This window comes from Delphinapterus leucas, chromosome 4 (genome assembly GCF_059928025.1).
Source record: "Delphinapterus leucas isolate spDelLeu-1000000601 "Yukka" chromosome 4, BTC_Dleu_Yukka2, whole genome shotgun sequence".
Lineage (NCBI taxonomy): Eukaryota > Metazoa > Chordata > Mammalia > Artiodactyla > Monodontidae > Delphinapterus > Delphinapterus leucas.
Window position 1 is genome coordinate 70,464,580 of NC_143132.1, and position 27,219 is coordinate 70,491,798.

The 27,219-nt window shown below is 41.7% G+C and overlaps 1 protein-coding gene across 2 annotated transcripts in view; it reads right to left on the bottom strand.

Annotated features, from left to right (window-relative positions):
- MUC13 (mucin 13, cell surface associated) overlaps nt 1-13,341 on the bottom strand; it is a 33,293-nt gene extending 19,952 nt beyond the window's left edge. For both annotated transcript variants that reach the window (XM_022567597.2, XM_089910608.1), the window contains exons 1-4: nt 12,384-13,341; nt 7,459-7,581; nt 6,409-6,515; nt 2,928-2,983 (exon numbers count right to left, since the gene is read on the bottom strand). In XM_022567597.2, the coding sequence (XP_022423305.2) occupies nt 2,928-2,983; nt 6,409-6,515; nt 7,459-7,581; nt 12,384-12,558 (461 nt within the window). In that variant the 5' untranslated portion in view covers nt 12,559-13,341. The remainder of the gene's footprint in view (nt 1-2,927; nt 2,984-6,408; nt 6,516-7,458; nt 7,582-12,383) is intronic.
- Between the last annotated feature and the right edge of the window lie 13,878 nt (nt 13,342-27,219).

Below are 27,219 nucleotides of genomic sequence, written 5' to 3' on the forward strand. Positions count from 1 at the left end.
TTTATTCTTAAAAAAAAGAGTAGAAGGAAATATACCAAAATGCATAAATATCCCTGAGTTGAGAGACCGTCGGTGATTTTTTTGTCTTCTATTCATATTTTCTGTTTTTTCCAAATTTTTTACAGTAAGCATGTATTACTCTTATTTTTAAATAATTGTTTTCTGATTCTAAATATCACCAGTCTTTTTTCATGCATATATTTTATTTTTGCAAGGTAAAATCCTTTATACATGCTTCTTTTTAGCGTACATTTTCATTTTTCAGTATGTTGTGAATATTTTCCTGTCATCATTTAAAATGTGTACATCATTTGAAATGGCTGCATAATATTCCATCCCATGCATGTATCATAATGTACTTAATCAACCTCCTATTATGATACTGAGGTTATTTTCAGTCTTTCACTATTAAAAGGGACGTCTGTGACCAAAAAACTCCAAAAAACAAAAAACAACAACAACAAAAAAAACTTCTTCCCTCTCTGATTTGTGGCTGTGTGTTTTTAAGACTCAGGATATATATTTTCCTGTCCAATTGTTTTCCTATACTCCTTTCTGACTTTTGAAGAAATAGAGAAGCTTGAAAACATAGCCAGCCTACTTAGAAAATGTTCACAGCCATGTGGGTTCTGCAGAACAATCCAGAAAATCCAAAACATGAACCAAATTCTGTTTTTAGGAATGATCACCTCAAAAGGGAGTCCAAAAGCAAAATGGGCTTCAGAGTTCTAATTTAACATTTCCTATCATGATTGGTTCATGATGGGATTTGGAGGTGACAGTGGAAGGTATAGGGCAGTGAGAAAGGGGTACTTGATACAAGCTTTCTTTATCAGTTGAAAGATGACCAGAGATCTATGGTATAATTTGCAGTGGGGCTAGGAAAGAAATGCCATCCATAATGCATTCATTTAAAGAACCTGCTAGCATACTCTCCAATTCAGGAGACAAGACATGACACTTACAGAACAGTTCAAGGAAATGATGGAGCGGTCGTGTTCTTAAGTGACAAAAAGGTGTAGTATAAATGACTAGAGCACTAGCCTCTGAGTTAAGAGCCCAGAGATCTAGACCCAGGATAGCCACCATCTTTTGTGGTCCAAGACCAGTCCCAGCTTCCCTCAGCCTGAGTGTCCTCCTCTATCCAAAGAGAGATTTGAGTGTTAGAGAAATTCTGAGGATCCTTCCAGTTCCAACATTTGGACAGTAAAAAAAGAGCTTGGGGATTCAGAGGAGAGAGCACTGGTATGGAGCCTAAGAAATGCCTTCTGAGGTGAGACTGAGGTCTATTTGCCTGCCATGGCCCCCTTGCTGGGGGAGTCCCTCCTGTTAGGACACTGAGCTCACAGGTAAGGGGTTGCCTCCAAAACTCCCCTTTCAGTAACTCCTTAAGAACGGAAGGAGTGCCACAGTTTCCCCAAGTGACTCTGTGGGACCAGCTCTCCATCATACTTGCAGGGTCCCATATTCTGGAAGGGAAACAGAAGGGGAACTAACTTGTTGAAACTGACTATGTGCCAGGCACTTTGCACAGGGAATCTTTCCAAAGGTATCTCATTTGCTCCTCCCAGGGTTCTGGGAAGGTTGATCAGATTATCCCAGTTATAGAGATGAGGCAACAAAAGTTCAGAGAGGTTAAAATGCCTACCCAGTCACACAGCAATAATGTGCCAAGGCAGGGATCCAAGCATAGATTTACACCTCATTGTTCCTGTTTTTATCCAGTCATCCTGATGCGTGAACTCCCTGTTGTCCCCTAAATCAAACCTAATGTCCTTCAACAATGCATAGACCTTCAGGAGTCTGCTGTACCTCCAGCTTCCAGCCTCTGTGTTGGGGCCCAGCCTCTCTGCCTGCTGCTTGCACCGTGCCTCCCATTAAGCTGCCTGCCGGCCTTCTGGCTACCCATCACATGTGCACCTTGCTCACCGCCAAGATCAAAACTCACCACTTTTAGGAGGTCTTCTCTGAATTCACATATCTAAATATATATAGTATGTTTTTCCACAAAGGACTTGACAAAGTTTATAAAGATAGATGCAATAGTAAAACCATAAAATATAAATACATTAAAGCTGCTTTTTCTGCATGGTTCTGTTCACCTTAGAGCAGTGGTCCCCAGCGTTTTTGGCACCAGGGACCGGTTTCATGGAAGACAATTTCTCCACCGATAGGGGCGGGGATGGTTCAGACAGTAATTCGAGCGACGGGGAGCCATGGGGAGCGGCAGATGAAGCTTTGCTCGCTTGTTGCTCACCTCCTGCTGTGCCGCCCCCCAGGGTTGGGGACCCCTGCCTTAGAGCATTCTTTCCTCAGCCTGTAGCACTCATGTAACAATACGCTTCAGAGAAGGCCAAGATGGAATCACTAACTTCTTGAGAATCCTCCGCCCCTTTGGGTTCCCAAATAGCATGCAACCCTGGTCACTGCATGTTGCTATGCTCACTGCATTCTCATTCTTACTGTAGAAAGAGCTCACGACAGGCCCTGCAGTAGCCAGGTGCATGACTGGGGTCTTCCTGTCTGCCTCATTCCCCGCTATGAGGGAAGAGATGGCTGTGAGCCATTCATTCTCCTCCTGACCCCCTGGAATGCACATTCCAGGGATTGACCAGGTGTGATTTGTAGCCAAAGCATCAAACCAAACAAAGAGAACTAGGTGATGCCCTGGGCTATGTGGGCAAGTTGCTGAGTAGCCAATCACAGGCAGCATCTTGCTATCCCCAGGTTACACCCTGCCCACCCAGGCCAGGGTCAATGTGACGTCAGAGGCAGGGCCCTCCGTGGTACTCAGACTACTCATCTCTTCTTGACCTGTGAGTAGCCATCCTAGGGCCTCAGTGCCACATGGGGTATGCAAGAGAACACAGAAGTTAGGCAAACACAACCTGCTTCCTAAGTACCCCATCAGTCCACAGCAAACTTACCTTAATTTACCAATTACAGTCTGCCCGTAATCAGAACTGTCAAATGTTTTTTCAAACTGTGGAGAAAAAGAACAGAATTAAGAACAACTACAAAGAGAGGGGAAAAGTGATATTACATCTAGGTTTTAACATAAATCCATTTCTAAACTCATTTATATAACTATAACACAACAAATTATTTATTCTTTCCATGCGCTCTAATACCTTTCAGTATTTTTTGCTGTAACATAGGAAGATTCTGATATAATTCAGAGCCACCCAGGAAAAAGATGGAAACCTGAAGCACCCAGCCAAATCAATACTCTTAAAAATAACGTGACTGACTTGTTTTGTCTTTTCAAAGTTACTGTTAGACTTACATATATGCATACTTTATACACTCATCAGTGTACCTAAGGAAGACTTAAACGCCTGCCTTACCAAGGCATCACGCCTGAGACATAGAGATTACCAAGATGGGCAGACCCAGCCTCTGATCAAATAAGAGGTTACACCATGAAGTTGAGAGAGGTAAGTGACAGAGAGAGTAGAATCTACCGTGGAGGTTCAAAGAAACTCTCATCTAGTCGCAGAGAACCAGAGAGGGCTTCATAGAGGAGATGGGCTGTAAAGCATTTCAGTAGGTAGTGCGGGGCCAGGAAGTGGAAGAAGGAGCAGCCCACACCAATGCTCAGAAGCAGTGTGCCTCAGAAGGCAGCAGGCTGAGGTGCCAAACTTCTCCGCTTAGCTTTTGCAAAATTTAACTGCTTCGAACCTCACGTTCTCATTGGAAAATTTGAGATAGCAGTAATTCCCACCACACAGGGCTATCATGCGTAGAAAGTGAGATAGAATATATGATACATGGCTTTGTGAGCTGGAAGGGGCTCCAGCAAAGGTAGATCTTCTTAGGCCTGAGTTGCGTTCTAAGAGCAGAGACAATTCTAGATACTTGTTAACAAGTGGCCAGAGATTAAGCTGGGACCTCTGGCAGGGGTGAGGTGGAGGTAGGATGGGGGTCTCAATTAGAACATAAGTTCTTTGATGCCAAGAATGGGGTTCGTTTTCTCTTTCTTATGACACCCTCCTACCGCCTGCCACCTGCCCATCCCCATGCCTATTCCATAGCACTCAGCGCAGGGCAATCCCTAGGAAACACTCGACAAACACCAGTTGACCGATGATTGAATGACTTAACTGTGAAAGACATGACCTTGGACATGTCTTCCTCTCTTTGGACCCCATCTCCATATTTATTACATGAATGTTGAACTGGGTTGGTGCAAATTTTTTTATTATATAATCCAAGAATTTTATTATTTTTCTCCCATGGGGACCCCACATTTAAAAAAATCATGGCAACCAATGTCATTTAAAAAGATGTTAAATCATTTCTCTTTTATTCTAGTCAAATTCAAATACATTTGATGCTCTAGTTAGTCTGGGCAACCTTGTATCCAGAATATGTCCATATTCCTTTTAATTCTTTTACATATCAGGAAGAGCTGGTATTTCTGTAAACCATCAGGGCCCTGGGAATCTACTTAGGAACAAGTTCACTGGATGACCTCCAAGGTTCTATCCAGCTCCCCTACTGACCACTTTTTGCACTTTTAATTTTCTTAATCCCAAAAAATGAGATTGCAAAATTAGCATCTGGCATAGGAAAAAGGTCTTCCATTTTTTTTCTTCTATCAGGTCACCCTTTGAGGATTTGCGGATATACACCTCTCAGTCTGAAGGGCTGCAGGACTGGGCAGGAGGGCAGGAACCATGCTAACAGGCCTGCCCAGACCTCATTGCACAACAGAGCCAGCAGGGAAGGAGAAGCAGCCCTGAGGTCAGGCAGGTCTGGGTTCAAATCCCCCATCCTCACTCATCAGCTGGGTGACCTTCGGTCAGTTACTTAGCCTTCCTGATCCTTGATTGTTATTCTGTACTTTCTGGTCCATTTTCATGGCCACTGTGCTTCCTGGGCCCCCATTAAGACGTTAGTTTTTTAAAGTGTTTCTCCAAGAGAACCCTCTTGCACTGTTGGTGGGAATGTGAATTGGTACAGCCACTATGGAGAACAGTATGCAGGTTCCTTAAAAAACTAAAAATAGAACTACCCATACGACCCAGCAATCCCACTACTGGGCATATAGCCTGAGAAACCATAATTCAAAAAGAGTCATGTACCACAATGTTCATTGCAGCTCTATTTACAATAGCCAAGACACGGAAGCAATCTAAGTGTCCATCGACAGATGAATGAATAAAGAAGATGTGGCACATATATACAATGGAATATTACTCAGCCATAAAAAGAAACGAAATTGAGTTATCTGTAGTGAGGTGGATGGACCTAGAGACTGTCATACAGAGTGAAGTAAGTCAGAAAGAGAAAAACAAATACCGTCTGCTAACACATATATATGGTATCTAAAAAGAAAAAATTGCTCTGACGAGCCTAGGGGCAGGACAGGAATAAAGACGCAGACGTAGAGAATGGACTTGAGGACATGGGAAGGGGGAAGGGGGAAGGGTAAGCTGGGACGAACTGAGAGAGTGGCATGGACTTATATATACTACCAAAATTAAAATAGACAGCTAGTGGGAAGCAGCCGCATGGCACTAGAGCAGTGGGATAGGGAGGGTGGGAGGGAGGGAGGTGCAAGAGGGAGGAGATACGGGGATATATGTATACGTATAGCTGATTCACTTTGTTATAAAGCAGAAACTAACACACCATGGTAAAGCAATTATACTCCAATAAAGATGTTAAAAAAAATTAAAAATAAAGTGTTTCTCCACCTAGAGTTCTAAGACATATTTCCAAGCTAACATTTTTTCCCTACAAAACTAAATTTTGAGAAACACTGGCTGGACACCCTCTCTAAGACCTTCCAGGTCTGACATCTGTGGTTCCAGAATAGAGATCTCCATCTCTTTCATGGGGACACACTCACAATAATCAAAATGAAATGAAGCTGTTGTTCATTTTGACATTTTTGACAATGGGAAAAAGAAGTAACATATAATTCAGATGGAGTTCCTCTTCCAGACATTAAAAAAGCCAGACTAGTATGCAAATTTGATTGTAAAAAGGAAAAAAAAATCATCTTTAATTTTTTTTCTCTTCAATTCTATGGAAGTAATTTATTTTAAAAACAGCATTACATTTCTCTGTCCACTTAAAAATATTTAAGAATATTTCTGTATGAATGAGTATGGCATGGCTGGAGGTGGCTTCTAAAGGCCCTCTGCTGTGCCAGGTGTTACCCCTCTAGGTGCAGGATCACAGTGAGGACCCAGGGTCCCAGAGGAGGAGCCTGGGCAACCAGGAAGCAGTGGCCCCCAGGAGTTTGGAACAGCTACTGTTTACAAACCAATAAGCATGCATTTCACTACTTGATCCACCGGTACAGCTGTACCAGCACCCGAATACCAGTCTACACTCTACAAGTCAGTGTTAGAATAAAGAATATTTATAGAGGAAGGATGTTTGGAAAATACTTACAAATTTAGTAATTTTGAAGTGTAATTCCTGATAGGCCATAGAATTTTCATCTTCTAAGCCAGATGTAGATGCTATATTGACCGTAATCGTACCAGGGAATATCTTTCCTGAAATTCAAGCAGAATCTCTCTGTGATATTTAATGTAAAGAATGCTACATAATATTCTATGAAATACATCCTTCCTTCATTGATGCAGTCAGTTTTTGTTTTCAGTGCTTTTAATTATTTAAGAGGGAAAAAAACAGTTGCAAAGAACATCTTCATGCACAAACCTTTCTACATATGGAGTCATTTACTTAGAGTGGATCCCCAGAAATGAGAATATTAGTGCTAAAAACAGGAACATTCTTTTGGCTTTGGGGATATCTCTAATTTCTGTGGCCAACACAATGCATTCATTTCCTGTACAGTTGGTCTGTTCTGGCAAGGAGGGATATTGCTCATTCATAAAACAGACAAAAACATGTAACTCAGGAAACAGCCTTGGACTTTCATAGCGCCCAGCTGATATAACCAAAAAAGTATAGGGTCGATCTGCTCTTAAAGTTCATTTCCAGAGCTGAGAGGCTCTTAAGTCTCCAAAAATAGGGTTTGCTCTTATAGAACCAGCAAATCCTATGACAGAGAACTGAAGCAAGGTCAGAGACCAGGTTCCTGGCTCGTCTGACTCTGTGGTTTTAGGAAATCACCTTATGCTGTGTCAGTGTCCCCATGTAATAGCACCACTTTGTATTTATGCAGCCTGTGCACTTTTCCAGGGACTCCGACATCTATCATTCTCATTTTGATCCCATGGCACCGTTCCCTTGAACAGTTGAAGTGAAGGGACCCATCTACTCCCGTACGTCTAGGACTAGCTCACAAATCTGAATTGGTCTATTTCCATTGAGATAAAGACAGGAAGCTTTTTTCTACTTGGCTGGCCTTTGTTGCCTCCAAATTTTCCTCTAACTTTAGTATTCTGGAAGCTCTTTTTGTCATTATTTTAAGTTTTCTATTCCACTTAGGTCTGAGGTGCAGCTCTCCATGATTCATCCTTTGTAACTCACCTTTATTGCATGTAGAAGTGTTATAGTAATACCCTTCTAAACACAGGCAAAACCATCTATCATGCAGATTAACACATGAAGAACCACCCTTACAGGGATCCTTTTGGCAAGGGCTTCTGGAACCTGAGATACAGTAGAAAGAGATTAGAAATCCATAGGATAACAACAAATAACACCAAGAAACATACTTTTAAATCTCCTGGGCACTTTCTATTCCTTGGCTGTGTTACTCCATGGCACACCCTTAGAACAGCTGAAACAAATACATATTTTCTTATGTTTCTAGGAAGTTTGTTGCTAAAATTCTAGAGCCAAGCGCTTGTCAACAGTAAAGGTCAGAGGTTGGTGGGTAAGAGTCTGCTCAGAGAAAGACAGCAGTCTTCTAACTCCAAGGAGTAAAGAAATACTTTGGACCTCAAGGATCCTCCAGAACCTTGATGTCTGGTTCTCTAACACTAGGTAGAACTCTCCAAAACAATTTTAGAGAAAGCATCATATTTTTTTTTGAAGATATGAATAATTGACTTATAGGGAAGATCAGGCCAAAAGCTCCCCAAAGAAACTAGATATTGTATTCTGGTTAGCATACATGGTATACAGACCCACGAGGAAAGGCAAGGGAGAGTAAGGGAACGTGTGGATTAACTCAGTGAAAATTCTAAGAGGAAGTGATGAAGGGTCGCTCTACTCTCTGGCTTTCTGAGTGGATGACCTGAATAAATGGAGAGAAGAATATTACAATGGTTTCTACACCACTGGCCAGGACTCCTAGAGCAGGCAGGGTGCAGCATCTTTCTTATCTTTGGAGAACTGACGGGATCCAAGAAGGGAAGTTAGGTCAGTGGCCAAATGGTGATCTTGGCTAGTCATTTCCTTTATCTCTGTCAAATGAAATGATCCTGAGCTTTGATTTCAGGATAGATTAAGTAACTGACAACCTTCAGAGCTGTCTTAAGATTCTTATAATCCTGTAGGTGCAAATCATTGCTTAAAAAAAAAAAAAAGAGACTACATATGAGGTACGACGTGTATAACACTGTCTCTTTTTTATTGACGTATAGTTGATTTACAATATTACATTAGTTTCAAGTATACAATCCAGTGATTCAGTATTTTTGGAGGTTATACTACACTATAAGTTATTACAAGATAATGGCTATAATTCCCTGTGCTATATAATATATCATTGTTGCTTATCTATTTTATACATAGTAGTTTGTATCTGTTAATCCCATACCCCTAATTTGTCCCTCTCCCCTTTGGTAACCATAAGTTTGTTTTCTCTATCTGTGAGTCGGTTTTTGTTTTGCATATACACTCATTTGTATTATTTTTTAGATTCCACATATAAGTGATTTCATACAGTATTTGTCTTTCTCTGACTTATTTCACTAAGCATATTCTCTAGGTCCATCCACAATGCTGCAAAAGGCAGAATTTCATTCTTTTTATGGCTGAGTAATAGTCTATCATGCGCATGTATCTTTTCAAATTGGTATTTTCATTTCTCTGGATATATACCCGGGAATGGAATTGCTGGATCATGTGGTAAAAACTGAAAATAGAACTACCATATGATCCAGCAATTCCATTCCTGGGTATATAGCCAGAAATAACATGCTCTCTCTTATGATAAAAAAAAAAAAAAAAAGGTGGGGGGATCTCCCTGGTGGTGCAGTGGTTAAGAATCTGCCTGTCAATGCAGGGGACACGGGTTCGAGCCCTGGTCTGGGAAGATTCCACATGCCGCGGATCAGCTAAGCCCGTGCACCACAACTACTGAGCCCGTGTGCCACAACTACTGAAGCCTGCGCACCTAGGGCCCGTGCTCTGCAACAAGAGAAGCCACCGCAATGAGAAGCCCGCACACTGCAACGAAGAGTAGCCCCTGCTCACAACTAGAGAAAAGCCTGCATGCAGCAACGAAGACCCAATGCAGCCAAAACTAACTGACTAAATGAATATTTTTTTAAAAGGAGGGGAATACATAGAAACATATAAGTCTATGTGTTTGTATTTGCACAAACACAAAAAACTAGCCACAGAAGTTGCCTCTGGGGAAGAAAACTGGGGGTCTGGGTCCTAGGGGTCTAGGATAGGAGGGAGATTTAGTTTTTACTGCATATACTTTTGCCCCATTTAAGCTTCTTTTTCCATGACTGTGGGCCTAATTGACTTTTATAAAAAATAAATAAAACACTACTGGTGAGGAGCTCTGATACTGGTTGGGAGTGTAAAATGGTGCAGCCACCTTAGAAGACAGGCAGGCAGCTTCTTACAGAACTAAACATACTCTTAACCATATGACCCCACAAGTGCATGCTTTAGTATTTACTCAGTGTAAGTGCTGAGTATTCACTTATTATTTATCAACTTATACCCACTCAAAACCCTGCAAACGAATACTTATAGCCGTTTTCTTCATGACTGCCAAAACCTGGAAGCAACCAAGATGTCCTTCAGTAGGTGAGTGGATAAACAAACGGCTACAGCCAGACAGTGGAATATTATTCAGTGTTCAGGCCTTGAAAATTGACATGGGGGAATCTTAAATGCATATTACTAAGTAAAAGAAGCTAATCTGAAAACGCCACATACTGTGATTCCAACTACATGACGTTCTGAAAAAGGCAAAACTACGGCGACAGTAAAAAGATCAGGGGTTGCCAGGGGTTAGCAGGGAGGAAGGGATGAATGGGCAGAGATTGTTAGGAAGGTGAAAATAGTCTTTATGATACCATAATGATGGATACATGTCATTATACGTTTATCCAAACCTACAGAATATACAACACCAACAGTAAACCCTAATGTAAACTGGACTTGGGGTGATTATCATGTGTCAATATAGATTCATCAAATGTACCCTCTGGTGAGGAAAGTTGATAATAAGGGAGGCTATGCAGCTGTGGGCGTAGGGAAATATGCGAACTCTACCTTCCTTTTGATTTTGCTGTGAATCTAAGACTGCTCTAAAAACAAAGTCTATTGAAAAAAGTTTTATAAGACTGAAAAAACGGGCTACCTGGGACACAGGAGGCATAGTGCGGTACCTCACAGACAACAGTAAGGGTCACCTCTCTGAGAAGGTGTAAACCACCATTCTAAGTAAAGTAAATGGCTTTTGAAAAAGCCTCAGCCACATTGCAAGGATGATCTGGCAAATCCTAGGGAAGAAACTGAGTGCAGCTCCATTCTGGATATACTGCTCATATAACTCCTGGTGTGCTTTCTCCCTGGCAATAGAGGACAGACTTGTTAGTTTTTCTGTGTGCCAGGAATAAAATCACAGGATGTTACAGTGGGAAAAGGATTTTGGTGGCTATTTAGTTCAATCACATCTTATTACCAGTGAGTATGTTGAAGCCAAGAGAGAAGTGATTGGGCCCATGCCCCGTAGTTAGTGTAGGGCCAGAACACAAGAATACTGCCTTACTCTGAGAGAGTGTCTGGGGAAGCAGAAACAGCTTTAAAAAGCTCCCTTTTGGGCTTCCCTGGTGACGCAGTGGTTGAGAGTCTGCCTGCCGATGCAGGGGACACGGGTTCGTGCCCCGGTCCGGGAAGATCCCACATGCCGCGGAGCGGCTGGGCCCGTGAGCCATGGCCGCTGAGCCTGCGCGTCTGGAGCCTGTGCTCCGCAACGGGAGAGGCCATAGCAGTGAGAGGCCCATGTACCGCAAAAAAAAGAAAAAAAGAAAAAAAGAAAAAAAGAAAAAAAAGCTCCCTTTCCTGACTGCAGGAGAACTGATTGTGTAGCTGTGTCCCTGTTGACCTAGCCTTCAGAGCGGCCCCTGCAAACATGAAAGAAGATTGGGAGCCAGGTTTTGATACAGGCTCTGGTTCCATTTGCTTAATCATCCATTTCTTAGATCTATTGCAGGACACTGGGGAAGACAAAAGAAGTAAGTATAGGGAAACATCAACTTGCTCTTTGACCCTGGGTAAGTTGCTGCCCTCACTGGGCCTTAGTTTCCCTAACTGAGAATAATAGGGTTTATCTAGACCCTTTAAGCCTAGGTTTGAGGATTCTTTAAGACCAGGGGTTGGCAAACTATGACTTGAGAGCCAGTGCTGGCCAGTCCTCTGTTTTTGTAAATAAAGATTTATTGATACACAATCAGGCACATTCATTTGTATATTGTCCATGGCTGCTTTGATGCTAATATGGCAGAGTGGAGTAGTTGTAAGAGAGACCTTATCATGGCCCACGAAACCTGAAACATTTATTAGTTTGCCTTCACTGATAAAGTTTACTGACCCCTGCTCTAAACTTTGGGACATGAGGCAAGTGCTTTCTGTTTCAATAACTTGGGCTTGGAGGTCAATCATCATCTCTTAGAGAGTAGCCCCAAATATCTGTCCTTTGGACCACGGCTCTGGTCACGTCTAGGACTGTTTGGGTACTGCTGTTGTTTGGCTTTTTAATCTCTCAGGCTCAAATTCCATGAATTAGCTCAAATTCTAAATTGTGATCAGCTACCTTTGAATGTCATAATTTTTCCATAACATTTGATGAGGAATCAGGATAGAAGTGACTCTTTCCTTCAGTAGACCAGGGATCTAGACCAGTGGGGCTGGAGAGTCAGTGCTTATTTGCACCTGACCTCAGAGAAGCTGAAACTATTTGCAAAAATCTACCAGGGAGAGGGAAGCTGGAAAAGTAGCTTTTAAAAGTCCAAGTTCCTAAAAATATTCCACATCTGGCAAATAACTTGGGGAAAGGAGAATGGAACAGGTAATCTTTTAGCATGTCTGCCATTACTATTAGCCCGTGCGACCCAGACTTTTTAATTCCAGGGGTTCATATCCAAGGACACCTTGGGTCTCTTTATATGCACTTCCCTACTCTGGTAGAACAAACTTACCTACCCTCCTCCAAAATACTGTGACTCCTCAGTGAGAAGCTTTGAGCGAATTGCTCTTACCTGGGGTATTTGTGGAGGGAGTAGGTGTACTCGTTTTGGTGGCAAGAGCTGCAGAGCCTGTGGTAGAAGTAGGAGCGCTCGTGGTGTTGGTAGGAGCTGTAGGGTCTGTGGTAAAAGTAGGAGTGTTCGTGGTGTTGGTAGTTGTAGAGTCTGTGGTAGAAGTAGCAGCGCTCATGGTGTCGGGGGGAGTTACAGCAACACCTGTGGCACAGGCACAAATTTCTGATGTTAGTAAAAATTAAATTGGCGACTTTAAATTAAATCATGCCAAGGTTTTGATACACTTGTCTTAAGATATTAATGAAACACTTCAAAACACTGATACAAAGTGTCCAGATTCTCAGATATTGTGTGAGTTTTGTTTTGTTGTATTTTCTTTTTCAGTGAATGTCTGGCTCATTGCAATCCTCAAACATGTGGGTATCTTTGTTGTATTGGCATAATCAGTGACTTGTACATTCAGCGATAGCATTTGAGCAAGTTTTATCAGCAAGCAATATTTTCAGTTAATAAATAAGGTTTCAAAAATCACATAAGAGTGGATTTAAACTTGCTGAATGTGAACATTGAACCTCAAGTCACTGTAGCTTTAATAATTGCTTATTGTATTAGAGGCAGCTGAGCTTGAAGCAGTTTGGTTCTCGGCTGGAGGAACAAAGATATTAAGTTTCAGAAGACATAACATTGAATATATAATGACAGTTGCTATTATTTAATACTAATTAGTACCCAATCCGTTTTTTTGTCTGAAAAATAAATGTAGTGGATTACATTAAAAATGAAAATACATGACTACTTCTTTAAAAAAAACCCACGATAAATACAATTAAAAATTAAACAGACAAAACTGGAAAAATGTTACTGGGGAGTTCCCTGGGTGGCCTAGTGGTTAGGATTCCAGGCTATCACTGCTGTGGCCCGGGTTCCATCCCTAGTCAGGGAATTGAGATCCCGCAAGCCGCGAGGCACGGCAAAAAAAAAAAAAAAAAAAAAAAGTTACTGAAAAATATGATGTTCAACTGGTAGAAAAATATGAAGAGTTAATATTATTTATTGTATTATTATTAATTATAGTATATTAATACAATTTATAATATGAAATATCAATTATATATTAATATCAACATGTCGTATTATTACAAGATGTAATATCATTTATGCCTGTAGTTGCAGAACTGTCGATCTGAGTTTAATATTCCTCAGAGCAGTTCTCAGTGAGGGCAATTGAAAATGCCACCAGGTGGAGCTGTTTACCACCTGGACATGCCTCCTTTTGTCTTTTTACAATTTACAGCCAACTGTCCCAATTTTCCATTACATCGCTTGTTAGCTAAGGGATGGTAGGGAAGGGGTTGTGTTTAAAGAATGATGAAATAAAAATACCTCATTAAGGTATTTCATGTATTAAACTTCTTCAAAATGTTTTCTGGTGATGTTTACCCATTCGTAATTCTAGAGACATGAACTTTTTAAAGAATAAGATGAATGCAGGTGGTTTTTGCCCTAAGGGCTATGCTGATCATCAAAGCTGCCTTTTTTCAAATCTTAGGAACCCCTGGACACATGGGGTAGTGTACTCTTAGTGATCCTATAATCACTTTTCTAGAATGCTTAATTGTCTCTAAGAGCTCTGACAATGACAATCGGTTAAAAAAATTATTAAAAGGAAAAGTTTTAGTGAGGAAGCTATTTGTAAACCTTTGGAAATAGAAAAACTGCCGAAGATGTTGTCTAATTCCCGCTTGGGTCTGGAAGCCCCCCCCCCCCCGATGACAGAATCTGGCTCTTCACCTTGAACAGGGCTGGGCTTAACCAGTCATTCATAGGCAAATGCTCTCCCAGGAGCAAGAAAATAGTTCATCAGCTGGCCATCTCGACAGCTGCTACCCTGTTCCTCCTACTACTCTCACTTATCAAGGGCTTACCCTGTGTCCAACAGGCCTATGGAATGGTTATGAGCATCCACATTTGACAGGAATGCCCACCAATACTCAGAGGGATTAAGGGATTTGCCCAGAGGTAAGCCTTGACCCCCATGAGTAAGGGGCAAAAAAGAACTCTTGATGCCACATTCAGGGATTAAACCAGGTCCCTGCTCTGCATTAGGACCCAAATGACATCTGAAGGTTAAAGAGAAGGGGATTCTAGGGCACTGAGCCCTTGGAACTACCAAGTTGTTCTTGTCTGGCCTCAGGGTTCTCAGGGACAAATCTCTGGCTTGCTGAACCCCAAATCTTAGTCCAGAAGCTTCTTTTACTACTGTTCTATCTGCCTTCATCACAGACTGAAATGCCTTGTGTCTTTGAGCCCAGCTGGAGAGGAAACTTCATCCACAAAATAGTCCACCTAATGGGGCCGTGGGAATTAAGCTTAAGCCTGCTGATTCTATCCCAGAGACAACAAACATGATTAAAAGAATTAAAAAATTTTAAATGTTCCTTACCTGAGATTAGAAAAAGGAGGGCAAGAAGACTGAGGTGAGTGAAGGCTTTCATTTTAGCTGTTCTTGCTAGGTAATCCAGGGAGAAAATGATTTCCCTCCAGCTATCTTTCTTTTTAACTCTCTCTCAGGTTCAAAGTCCACTAATTAACTGACGTCAAACCAGACAAAGGCAATTACTAGTTAGGGTTTGGTCATATAGCGTAGGTCCCTTCCGAGCTTTTGAGATAGAAGAGGCGAACCAGGAGTTATGGATTATTTTTGTCTCATAGTCCAAAATAACTCAGGACAGTCCAAACATCCTTGGGAGACTGGGGAGCAGAGGGGGGTGTTAGTTAATCTCTTTATATTCCAAACATCCCCAAGCTACCACCTTTTAGGAGGTCACCGTTCCTTTAAACACTCAGTAATATAGTCTGTGCTCTTCTCACTCAGCTGGAGTGCAGGAAATCCAGTTTCCTCCAGCTATAGTTCTGAGAATCCCTGAGGAGTCCTCACGTGTTTCTCCAGACTGTTTGTTGCTGAGCTTTTATCACCTTTCACTGTGGACCACCACTCTGGGCCTCTCTGACGGTCACTTCTAGCAACTTTGTATTCATGTCTCCAAGCTTCCCTGGTTCCCCACATATCACTGTACCTGGACATGACCCCCCATTAATGTCCTCAGAGGCAGTGAATATCAAATTGTAACCTTTAATCTAACTTTACTGAGAGTCTGTGTGTGACAGATCAAGGAGGGGAAAATACAGTGCAGAAAGAGAATACCTTAAAACAGATGACTCGATCTCTTGACTCGTGGTTGTTCATGGGCCAGGTCCCCCCCTCGCAGGTCCTCTACTCACCTCTTATTCCTCAGCCCCTGACCTCTCACCACGTTTCCGGAACCAGCTTTATCACTTGGATGAAGGTCTTTTTAATCCAGTCCTCCCTCTTTAAAATCCAGGACCCCCACCCCACTGCATTTGGCCCCAGGCAGAGGAATGAAGCCAATAACACCTCGTGAATATTAGCCAGAGTTTTCACTCTAACCTTAGTGAAAACAAAAATTTTTATGTTACACAGCAGGCGAGTTCCCTGTTGTCCCAAAAATCTTTATTCAGGAATAGGATTTGGGATTTACTCTTCACAGCTGAGAGGCTCATTTAAATATTCCCCCCCCGGCCCCCCCCCCCAGCAAAGACAACTCTTGGGCCCATATGTGGTACATTATTCTCAGCTTGAATGATCCCTGGCAGCAAGAGTTAAACAAAGGCCTTTTAAAATTCTTTTTGTCTTTTAAAACTCACTTTATTTAGGTAGGTATAATTTACTTCAATAAATCAATCCATTTGAAGTGTAAAACTCAATGAGCTTTGATAGATGTATATTCATGTCAAACCACCATTACAATCAAGATACAGAACATTGATCACACCCAAAAGTTTCCTCTTGCCCTTTTGCAGTCTATTCTGTCCTCCACCCCCAACCCCAGGCAACTGCCAACCTGCTTTCTGTCACTAGAGATTAGTTTGCTTTTTCTAGAATTGTATATAAACGGAGTCGTACAGTATGTGTTATTTTACGTCCAGCTTCTCTCCCTCAGCACGTTTTGTGAAATTCATCCGTATTACTGTGTGTCAGTTCTTCCTCCTTCCCTGTTTCCTTTCTTTATTCTTCCCTTCTTTGACAACTTTATTGAGGTACAATTTATGTAAACTCACACATTTAAAGCTTTGACACGTACACACACCCATGAAACCATCACCATAATCAAGATATCAAATGTTCTCATAATTCCCCAAAGTTTTCTTGTGTTCACCCTTCCCCACACCTCCAGTCTAAGGTAACCACTGATTGCTTTCTGTCACTACAGATTAATTTGTATTTTCTAGAATTTTATACAAATGGAGTCATACAGATGTACTGCATTTGGGAGGGGGTTGTTTTTTGGTCTGGCTTCTTTGACTCAGGACAATTATTTTGAGATTCATTCATGTTGTTGTATATATTAATAGTTTGTTTTTTCCTATTTCTGAAGAGTATTCCATTGTATAGATATGGTGAACATACTCCGGTTTATCTATTCATCTGTTGATGGACATTTGGGTTGTTTCCAGTTTTTGACTATTACAAAGGTCCTATGAATATTCATGCACAAGTCTTTGTGTGGTCATATGCTTTCATTTCTCTTGGGTGAATGCTTAGGTGTGGAATGGTTGTATCATATGATAGGTATATGTTTAACTTTTAACAAACTCTCAAATTGTTTTCCAAAGCTGTTCCAATTTACATTCCCATCAGCAACATATGAGTTCCAGTTGCTACCCATCCTTGCCAACACTTGCTTACTCTCAGTCTTTATAATATTAACCATTCTAAAGGGTATGTAGTGGTATCTCACTTTGGTTTTAATTTGCATCTCCTGACGACAAACGATATGGAGCATCTTTTTTTTTTTTTGTGGTACGCGGGCCTCTCACTGCTGTGGCCTCTCCCGTTGTGGAGCACAGGCTCCGGACGCGCAGGCTCAGCGGCCATGGCTCACGGGCCCAGCCACTCCGCGGCATGTGGGATCTTCCTGGACCGGGGCACGAACCCGTGTCCCCTGCATCGGCAGGCGGACTCTCAACCACTGCGCCACCAGGGAAGCCCCATATCTCTTCTTTTAAAAAATATTTGTTTCAAATCATTTGTCCATTTTTAGTGGAGTTGTCTCCTTATTTTTGAGTTGTCAAGTGTTCTTTATATACGTATTGCAAGTATGTTCTCCCTTTCTGCCATTTTTACATGGCATTTCAACCTAGTACATTCCCTTTATAAAAGGCTAACCAGGAATTTTGGAAAATTGAGAAAGTGGCCTGAGGTCACATAATTAGCTGCAGTGTCTCAAATCCTGTCTCCTAAACCAGGAAGAGCCCACTGCTCTACCTTTTTCTGGTTTCAAGATATCAAGAGAGTAGGATCCACAGAGCACTACTGCCAGTGTCTGCTAATGCCACTCTATTACAACAGTGTCGATATCTACTGTGGTTTTCTACTTCACTTCTCTGCTGAGGACACAAGGAAGTATGACCAGGAAGGGATGGAGGTCTTCTAGGCACCTGCCTTCCTGACTCTTCCCTGGCCTTACCTGGCAAAACGTGAGCAACAAGAAGGTCAGGTAGTCCTGAACGTATGAATCCACAGTCATCCTTTCTTAGGCCTCTTTGAACCCTGGCCACACCAGACTACAACACTCCAGGACTATAGAGACAAGTACATAGAGCTTCTCAGTTGTGGAAATGCTTCTTCCTCGTGGCTGATGGGAATCCTTCCCTGTGGAGCAGCTCAGTGAGCGCCACGCTCCTGGCCTCTCAGTGCCTTTACTGACTCTGCCCTAAGTGAGGTGTGCTGACTTATTTCAGAAGAATAAACTGGGAATACTCAGCTCCAATCCTGCCTTACCCTTCTGGGAGAGAACCTGGGTATTCAGGACTGTTGTAGCTGGGAGGTAAGGATTCAGTATTAGAAAGCCCTAAACCACGTTCTCCGAAATAAGCTCCTGTTGAAAGTGATATTTTGTCTCCATCTGCCATATTCTTTGTCTCAATTCTCACATGATTCAAAATGTGGGCAAGGAAAAGGGGTGATATTTATTAGCACCACACCAGCTATATTCTAGATACCTGTAAGTCGAAAACACAGGCTCCATTTTCCCACAGAAACAACAGTCTGTTTAGGTGACTTCGTCGCAGAATCATCTAAAAAGAGCTAAGTTTACCCACAATTACCTGGTCACCAGAGAACTACACTTCAGCAGGGACCTTATCAATGATCTATTGGCTATGGAGAGGGACAGGACGGGCCCATTAATTTAAATTATATCCGACTATTCAGACATAGGGTAAACAGAAGAGAGCTGTGTCAAAGCCATTTAGGATTGGAATTTGATTTGGAAGAGCCCCTCTTCAGCTACTCTGATTCTGCCACATGGTGGTATCATCATAAGGGAATGCAAGTAAATAAGATATCGTTCTGCGTCTTCAGACTCGCCACCATTTGGATAATTCCTTTTCCAGAAGTTGATTGTCATAATCAAATTATCCACAGAGAGAAAATAAAGTTAGTAAAGAAATATGGGAAAAAGTGGATAACTAATAAGAGCCTGCTGTATAAAAAAATAAATAAAATTCAAAAAAAAAAAGAAGTATGGGGAAAATACTAAACTTTTCACTCGTTTTAAAGACATGCTACTAACTAGAACAAAAATGAAATGACATTTTACATCTGTTAAAAGTGTTCACATTGATAATGTTCAGTTCTGGTGAGGGTGCAGATAATTTAACATGCTTGCAAATGCTACATCCCCCCCGCCTCCAAAAGGCAATTCAGCAACAAGTATTAAGAGCCATAAAAATGTTCTTACCTTTTGACTGAGAAATTCACTTAGGACTGTATCCTAAGGAAATGTTTTCAGTTCAAGGGAAAAGTATATGTACAAATACATTTGCTGCACTATTATGTATATTATAGAAAGTTTAAGACAACTTTTAATATTCAAGAACAGAGGAATAAATGTGGTGACTATCCTTGAAACACATGACAGCATTGCACAAGGGAAGCTTAGATACAGCAATAAGGGAGAGTGCTGCTTCTACTGTGACAGTGTGTGAAAAACGTAGGGTTCTCTCTCCTACACTGACTGTTGGTGGGAATGTAAATTGGTGCAGCCACTATGGAGAACAGTATGGAGGTCCCTTAAAACACCAGAAATAGAGTTGCCATATGATCCAACAAATCCCACTCCTGGGCATATGTCTGGAGAAAACTCTAATTCGAAAATAAACATGCATCCCAATGTTCATAGCAGCACTATTTACAATAGCCAAGACATGGAAGCAACCTAAATGTCCATCAACAGACAAATGGATAAAGAAGAAGTGGTACATATCTACAGTGGAATATTACTCAGCCATAAAAATGAATGAAATAATGCCATTTGCAGCAACTTGGATGGACCTAGAGATTATAATCCTAAGTGAAGTAAGTCAGACAGAGAAAGACAAATACCAGATGATATCATTTACATGTGGAATCTAAAATATGATACATATGACCTTATTTACAAAACAGAAACAGACTCACAGACATAGAGAACAAACTTATGGTTACCAAAGGGGAAAGGGGGAGGAGAAGGGATAAATTAGGAGTTTGGGATTAGCAGATACAAACTACTATATATAAAATAGATAAACAACAATGTCCCACTGTATAGCACAGGGAACTATAGTCAATATCCTGTGATAAAACATAACGGAAAAGAATATATATGTATAACTGAATCACTTTGCTGTATACCAGAAATTAAAACAACATTGTAAATCAACTACACTTCATATAAAAAAAATTTTTTTAAAGGCAAAGTTTTCATTATATATCTAATTATGTGAAAAATATATCTCTATAAAGATAGGCCCTAGAGAGAAACATGGACCAATTAACATGATTGACTTGTTGGGAGGCAGTATCATGGTTGAGCTCTCCTCCTGAGATTTTCTCTTCTCACACACAGGTGATGTCAAGGGCTCAGAGGAAGGTTCCAATGCCGACACGTGGGCATTCCATCCCTGGAGCTGCGTTTCAAACACCTTAGCCTTCAAAAGGGCGAGGCATTGGCTTTTGGAGGTGTGGCTTATAAAACTTGACAATCACTTATCTACTCACTTCACTGAGTTTAGTCAGTTCTCAAAAAAATTTATTTTCTCATCATGGAGGGAGTCAAATTTTGTGGACTCCTTAATTCCATTTGAATATCGGTCTTTAGCAAATTCAACTCCGGGAGAAGTCATATGGAGGGGCATTCCCAAGGAAGTAGGGTGGCTTCTCACCTACTTCCTCCTCTGCTTGCCGATTTTGGGGAGGTTTTATGAAGGCCAGAAAGCTCTCTCCTGGCCACACAATGCAATTCAGCTTTCCTCCCAGAGGAAGTGTTTCTAGAAATTACAGCACTGCTCTCAGGGATGCCAGCCTTGGGCCTGGGCTTGTTGCTCTTTGAGAGGAAAATGGTCACAACGAACGGGAGTAGGTTTGCACCTGTTTGGAGTTGCAGTTGTTTCTGGTTTGCACCTGTCGGCCTTCCCTAGCCAGTTCTTCCTAAAGTGAGATGCGAGGCAATGAGGGCTGTGCCTTTTGGAGTATGTGCCCTGGACCAGCAGCACCAGCATGGCCTGAGCACTTTTTAGAAATGCACATTCCCTGGTGGCGCAGTGGTTAAGAATCCGCCTGCCAATGCAGGGGACACGGGTTTGAGCCCTGGTCCAGGAAGATCCCACATGCTATAGAGCAACAAAGCCGGCAAGCCACAACCACTGAGCCTGCATGCTGCAGCTACTGAAGCCCGCGTGCCTAGAGCCGGTGCGCTGCAACAAGAGAAGCCACCGCAATGAGAAGCCCGCGCACCGCAATGAAGAGTAGCTCCCGCTCACTGCAACTAGAGAAAGCCGGCGCGCAGCAATGAAGACCCAACGCAGCAAGAAAGAAAGAAAGTGAGGAGGGAGGGAAAAAGAAATGCACATTTCAAGCCCTAGCCCAGACTTACTGAATCGGTGATCTGTGTTTTAACAAGACTCCAGGAAATGCTGATGCACGCTCAGGTGTGAGAGCCACTGTGCTCATAGCACACAGACGATTTTAAGTCGTCTATGGACACAGCATTCGAGAACGCTGGTTCACTTAGAAGGGGAAGTTAATTGCAATTTCAAACTTATTTCAGTCATTCTGATTGTAAAATCTCATTTACTGCTAATATATCTTTAACTGTTCTCTTTCTTGCATTATTTCCCATTACAAGGAAGAGAACTGCTCAAAGAGCCTTTGGCAATCACAGATACCCACCTAGAATCCAATCACACTTCACTTTTATTGTATTTATTTTATGGTGACTTTCTATTTATGGAAAATGAAACTAATGTTTTATTTGAGGTGATGATGTAAAGTTTATTTTAAAAGTAAATTCATTTAGGTCTTGAAAAAAATGTCGATATCAAGGAAACAAATTATGGAAGAAAAGACTAGAGACGATATATGGTTTGTCAAGAATCCTGTATGGAAAACACGATGTTAGGACACATCATTGGGTGGATGTTGCGGAGGAGGGCTTTTAAAAGCATGGGGGTGGGGGAAGCAAACAGGTAAATAGAAATAAGTAAAAAGAAATATGAAATAGCAACAACATGACAAATGTCACATGAAAGTAGTAAAAGAGGAAATTGAACCAAGCCTGCGTTGGAGCTGAACTCCGAGTTATTTTCTGATAACTGACTTATTCTCAGATAAGCACCTGTTCCTGGGAAGTTACCCCCCACCGCCAGCTTACTGTCACTCGGGGGAGAGTGTAATGACATTTAACTTGACGTTCAAGGCTCCAACTCGACCTGCAACTTTCCCAATGATCTGTAACCAGACATTCTTTTCAGTCGCTGTTGTTCTTCATCACCTATAAAATGTCTCTTCCAAGAAGGAATCTTTTTTTTTTTTTTTTTTTGGCGGTACACAGGCCTCTCACTGTTGTGGCCTCTCCCATTGCGGAGCACAGGCTCCGGTAGCACAGGCTCAGCGGCCATGGCTCACGGGCCCAGCTGCTCCGCAGCATGTGGGATCTTCCCGGACCGGGGCACGAACCTGTGTCCCCTACATTGGCAGGCGGACTCTCAACCACTGCGCCACCAGGGAAGCCCAAGAAGGAATCTTTGATCTGGCTATCTCAGGAACTGTTTTCTTTATGACAAATTTGAAATAAAACTTGGGCATGCATTCATAAGCAATCTCCTGAGAGGCTGCATAGCATCAGGAATCAGTTAGATACTCTGATTATGTGCCTATCTTACTGAGAAGATGAAAAGAATGACAATGCTTGCTGAAGACAATGGTGTGTGGGAAACAGGCCTCATACACAGCCTTTGGGGGAAGGGACATTTGGCGATATGCATCACAGGCCTCTAACAATGGACCCACCACTCGACCCAGCAATTCCATTCTAGGAATTTATCCTAAGGGAACAGTCAGACCTGTGCTCAAAAACATCTATACAAGGATGTATTATTCTTCATAGGAAAAAATTTAAACTATGAAAATGTCCAAAAGCTAGAGCTTGGTCAAGACAAATTTATTGAGTTCGTGAGAAGAATATTACATAGTCACTATGACAAAGGAAATTTTCAGCAATACTGTATTTACTAAGTATAAATAAACTACAAAACAATAGATACAGTGAGGTACTATGCTTGGGTTCCTCCAGCCAGTGTCAAGTCTAGGTGTTTTCCTTCATTCAACGAACACTTTAGCGCATCTACAACTGCCAGATGTTGTTCCAGGCTCTGCGGATAGAGCAATGACTTGAAATGAGCATTTCTGCGATAACTGTGAAAGTGCTATGCAGGGCACACGCAAGGTGGGCTGGGAGCTACTTCCCGTAACGGGAAGACCTCACCTTGAAACCCTCTCTGCAAAGTGCACCTGATAAGCACAACACCCAGCAGAGGCCAGCGCACATAGGCACGCAATAAACAGCCCCCGATTGGCAGGCTTCCTTTGCAGGCAAATATCTCAGTCTCTGCTCCACTCTGGGCGGCAGCCGCCATAAAGGGAAGGACAAGAAACCACCCTTCCCTCTGACCTCCTGCAGTGAGGGAAGGTCTGTCTCCTCAGGGAGACTCCCCCTTCCTTTCTGGAAATTCTCTCCCACCGGCCCTGGTCCCTCTCCCCAGAAGACTCCTTGGTGTCTCTGGAAATCACAAGGTTGGGGAGTGGGTGGTGGGAGGTAGGGCTGGGCAGTAGTGTCTACAGAACTTCTCTCTAGAAGCGATCTTGTGCTGGCTCCTGCTGAGTCAAGATGCCTTGTAATAATCTGCCCTGTAACTATTTGTAGTCCCTTGAAAAATATTTCCTCATCTCCCAATAATGCTCATTCAGAGGGTAGTATAAATGTGTGGGTTTGTGAATTGAAAACTAATTACCAATGGGGCACAATCTCTGGGAATCTTTTCTCCTCTGAGAAAAAGTTACGTTTTAGTGCAAATACCCTGAAGCTCTTGCAGGGCTGGGCCCCCAGGGTGTTGTTCCCACACGGACCCAGTGTGGAGTGGTGGGAAGAGTAGTTTTCCCCAATACATCATCCCAGAGAATTGAAAGTGAGCTGGATATCACTTTATCATCACTAAGATGGCTATAAGCAAAAGACAGATAATTGCCAAGTATTGGTGAGGATGTGGGGAATTGGAATCCTCATACACTTCTGGTAGGGATGCAAAATGGTACAGCTACTCTAGACAAAAGTCTGGTAATTCCTCAAAAAGTGAGAGTTCCCATTTCACCCAGCAATTCCACTTCCAGATATATTCCTAAGAGAAGTGAAAAAACTTGTCCACACAAAAATTTGTACATCAAAGTTCATTATTCACAATAGCCAAAAGATAGAAAGAACCCAATGTCTATCAACGGATGAATGGATTAACAGAATGTGGTATATTTTATACAGTGGAACATTATTCCACCATAAAAAGGAATAAAGTACAATGTGGATAAAGCTTGAAAATAATAGGCTAAGTGAAACAAACCAGTCATAAAGACCACATATCGTATAATTCCATTTATATTAAATGTCCAGAATAGGCAAATCTGTAGAGACAGAAAGTGGATCAGTTGTTGCCTAGGGCTAGGGGGAAGCGGGAGGATTAGGGGATGATGGCTAAGAAGTATGGCTTTCTTTCTGGGATGATGGAAATATTCTAAAATTGGCTGTGATGATGCATTGAATTTAAATCAGTGAACTGTATGGTATGTGAATTATATCTCAATAAATCTGCCACCAAAAAATAAAAAATTTAAGATGTAATCTGGGATGGATTAGATGGAAATCCCTCCAGCAATTTTACAGAGGACTGTCGTAAAGGAAATTTGTATTCACCAGAGGCCTCCCTCTGCCTACAGATAGCTTTTTGTAATGACCACATCTCTGCATAGTTCAGAAGAGCTATAGAAATATAGTTATTAATAACTTACACTTAAAAAGCACCTACCATGTGCCACCATTCTACACTCTTCACTTCACACTTATTAACTCAGAATCACAAAGAAGATTTACTATTATAATACATATATTATGGCTAGGAATCTGAAGCACAGGTAGAACTGTGACTTAGATCTGGGTCAGCAAACTTGTTCAATAAAAGGCTAGACAGGGGCTTCTCTGGTGGCGCAGTGGTTGAGAATCTGCCTGCTAATGCAGGGGACTTGGGTTCGAGCCCTGGCCTGGGAAGATCCCACATGTCGCAGAGCAACTAGGCCCGTGAGCCACAACTACTGAGCCTGCGTGCCTGGAGCCTGTGCTCTTCAGCAAGAGAGGCCGCGATAGTGAGAGGCCCGCGCGCCGCGATGAAGAGTGGCCCCCGCTTGCCGCGGCTGGAGAAAGCCCTCGCACAGAAACGAAGACCCAACACAGCAAAAATAAATAAAATAAATTAATAAACTCCTACCGCCAACATCTTCTTTAAAAAAAAAAAAGGCTAGATAGGAAGATCTTGCTTCTCATTTTAAATTTTGACTGCAGGGGAAGTATAGAAAGTAGCTTGACATTACTTGTGAATTATACAACATTATTAAATTGTTATTAAAATGACTTAACCATAGTATAAAATTTGCATGTAGTGCTGTTTTACCTTGTAATTGTAAGTTGAATTCATTAAGAAGCATTACCAAGTCTTTAGCAAAAGCTACCTCCAAAAGCCATTGCAGGCAAATATCTCAGTCTCTGCTCCACCCTGCTCACTACTGCTCGGCCATGAAACTGCTTTATAGTAGGATAAGTCAGGATGTTAGCTTCTATATTAGACAAAGATTCACAGAACCAGTGACGGTTAAGTTCACTGACAGTGAATGACGTTCATCGTTAACAGTACTGGCTCTACAACACAGGGCATATTCAAATATTCTCCACAGAATTCTTACTCATAAATAATATAATGAATAACCACAGGCTTTAAATGTCTAACATTTTCAGGAGCTTTGTAAGTGAATCCAACTATAGCTTTTTCTGCTCCACACATATTTCTACCACCTTCAGCTGTAACACATCTTAGCAGATTCTACTTCAATTTATACTCAAAATAGTGTTCTCACAATTTCTTTGCAAATGTTTTTTTACAAAATAGCTTTATTGAGATTTAATTCACGTATCATATATTTACCCATTTAAAGTAGATAATTTCATTTTGAAAATATTATTTCTTATAGTTGTTCCACAGAAGCTATTCATGGAGGCTAATTATTCAGTCACTTCAAACTTGTCACTGGCTCCTTAAATAAACCACAACTGAGTAGTACTGGTAACATCTATCACCTATCAAGAGCCAAGGAAAACCACTCAAAATTATTTGCCTTGTTTATTAATTGACCATTGACACTGTTCCCAATGTTCTCAACTCTTTGAGCAACTATTCTTGCTGAAACAGTCTTAAATAAATTTCTTTTGTCTGGACACATTTCTTTGGCTGCTGCAATCAAAAACAATTTAATGAACTCATCCCTAATTGGTTTTCCTTGCTTGGCTAACAAATGAGCCACTTGAAAACTTGCTTTGACTGCAGCCTCATTTTCATTATTTAAATTTATGAGGAAATTTTGCTGCAATGCGATAATTCATTTAAAATTTTCTGTTTTTCCTGATGGCTGCTCTCCTGTGAGTTGGGAATACTGTGATACATCCTTAGTCTGGTAACTTAACATAATCTATTAGTTTAGCCCACCAATCGTGTTGTTGCATAATAAGCAATGCTTTGCCATCGAATTTGATGACAAAATAATCCATACTCCATACTCCAAAATAATGCATACTGGGATTTAAAAGCATGGCACTTGAAGTCCACTTTTCTCTTCTTTATCGACATGATGGTTATGCACTGGTGATTTAAAAAAGAAAATGTTGAAGCACTGGCATTTCCTCAGGGACTAGAGATGGAACACAAAACTCATTTCCCATTGCTAATACAAAGTCTGCTATTAGGTGTGGTCAAGATGGTGGAGTAGTAAAACCCTGGGCTCACCTCCTCCCATGGACACACCAAAATTACAAATAGTTACAAAGCAAATATCGATGAGAACAACCTGACGACAAGCAGAAATAATTTTCCACAACTAAAGATATAAAGAAGGAACCACAATGAGATGGGTAGGAGGGGCAGGGAGGCAATATACTCAAGACTCACACCCTAGAGAGACAACCCACAAACAGGAGGATAATCACAATTGCGGAGGTTCTTCCCAAGCAGCAAGGGGTCTGAGCCCCACACTGGGTTACCCAGCCTAGGGGTCTGGCATGGGAAGACGAATCCTCAGAATGTCTGCCTTTGAAGACCAGCAGGGCTTATGTTCGGGAGAGCTGGA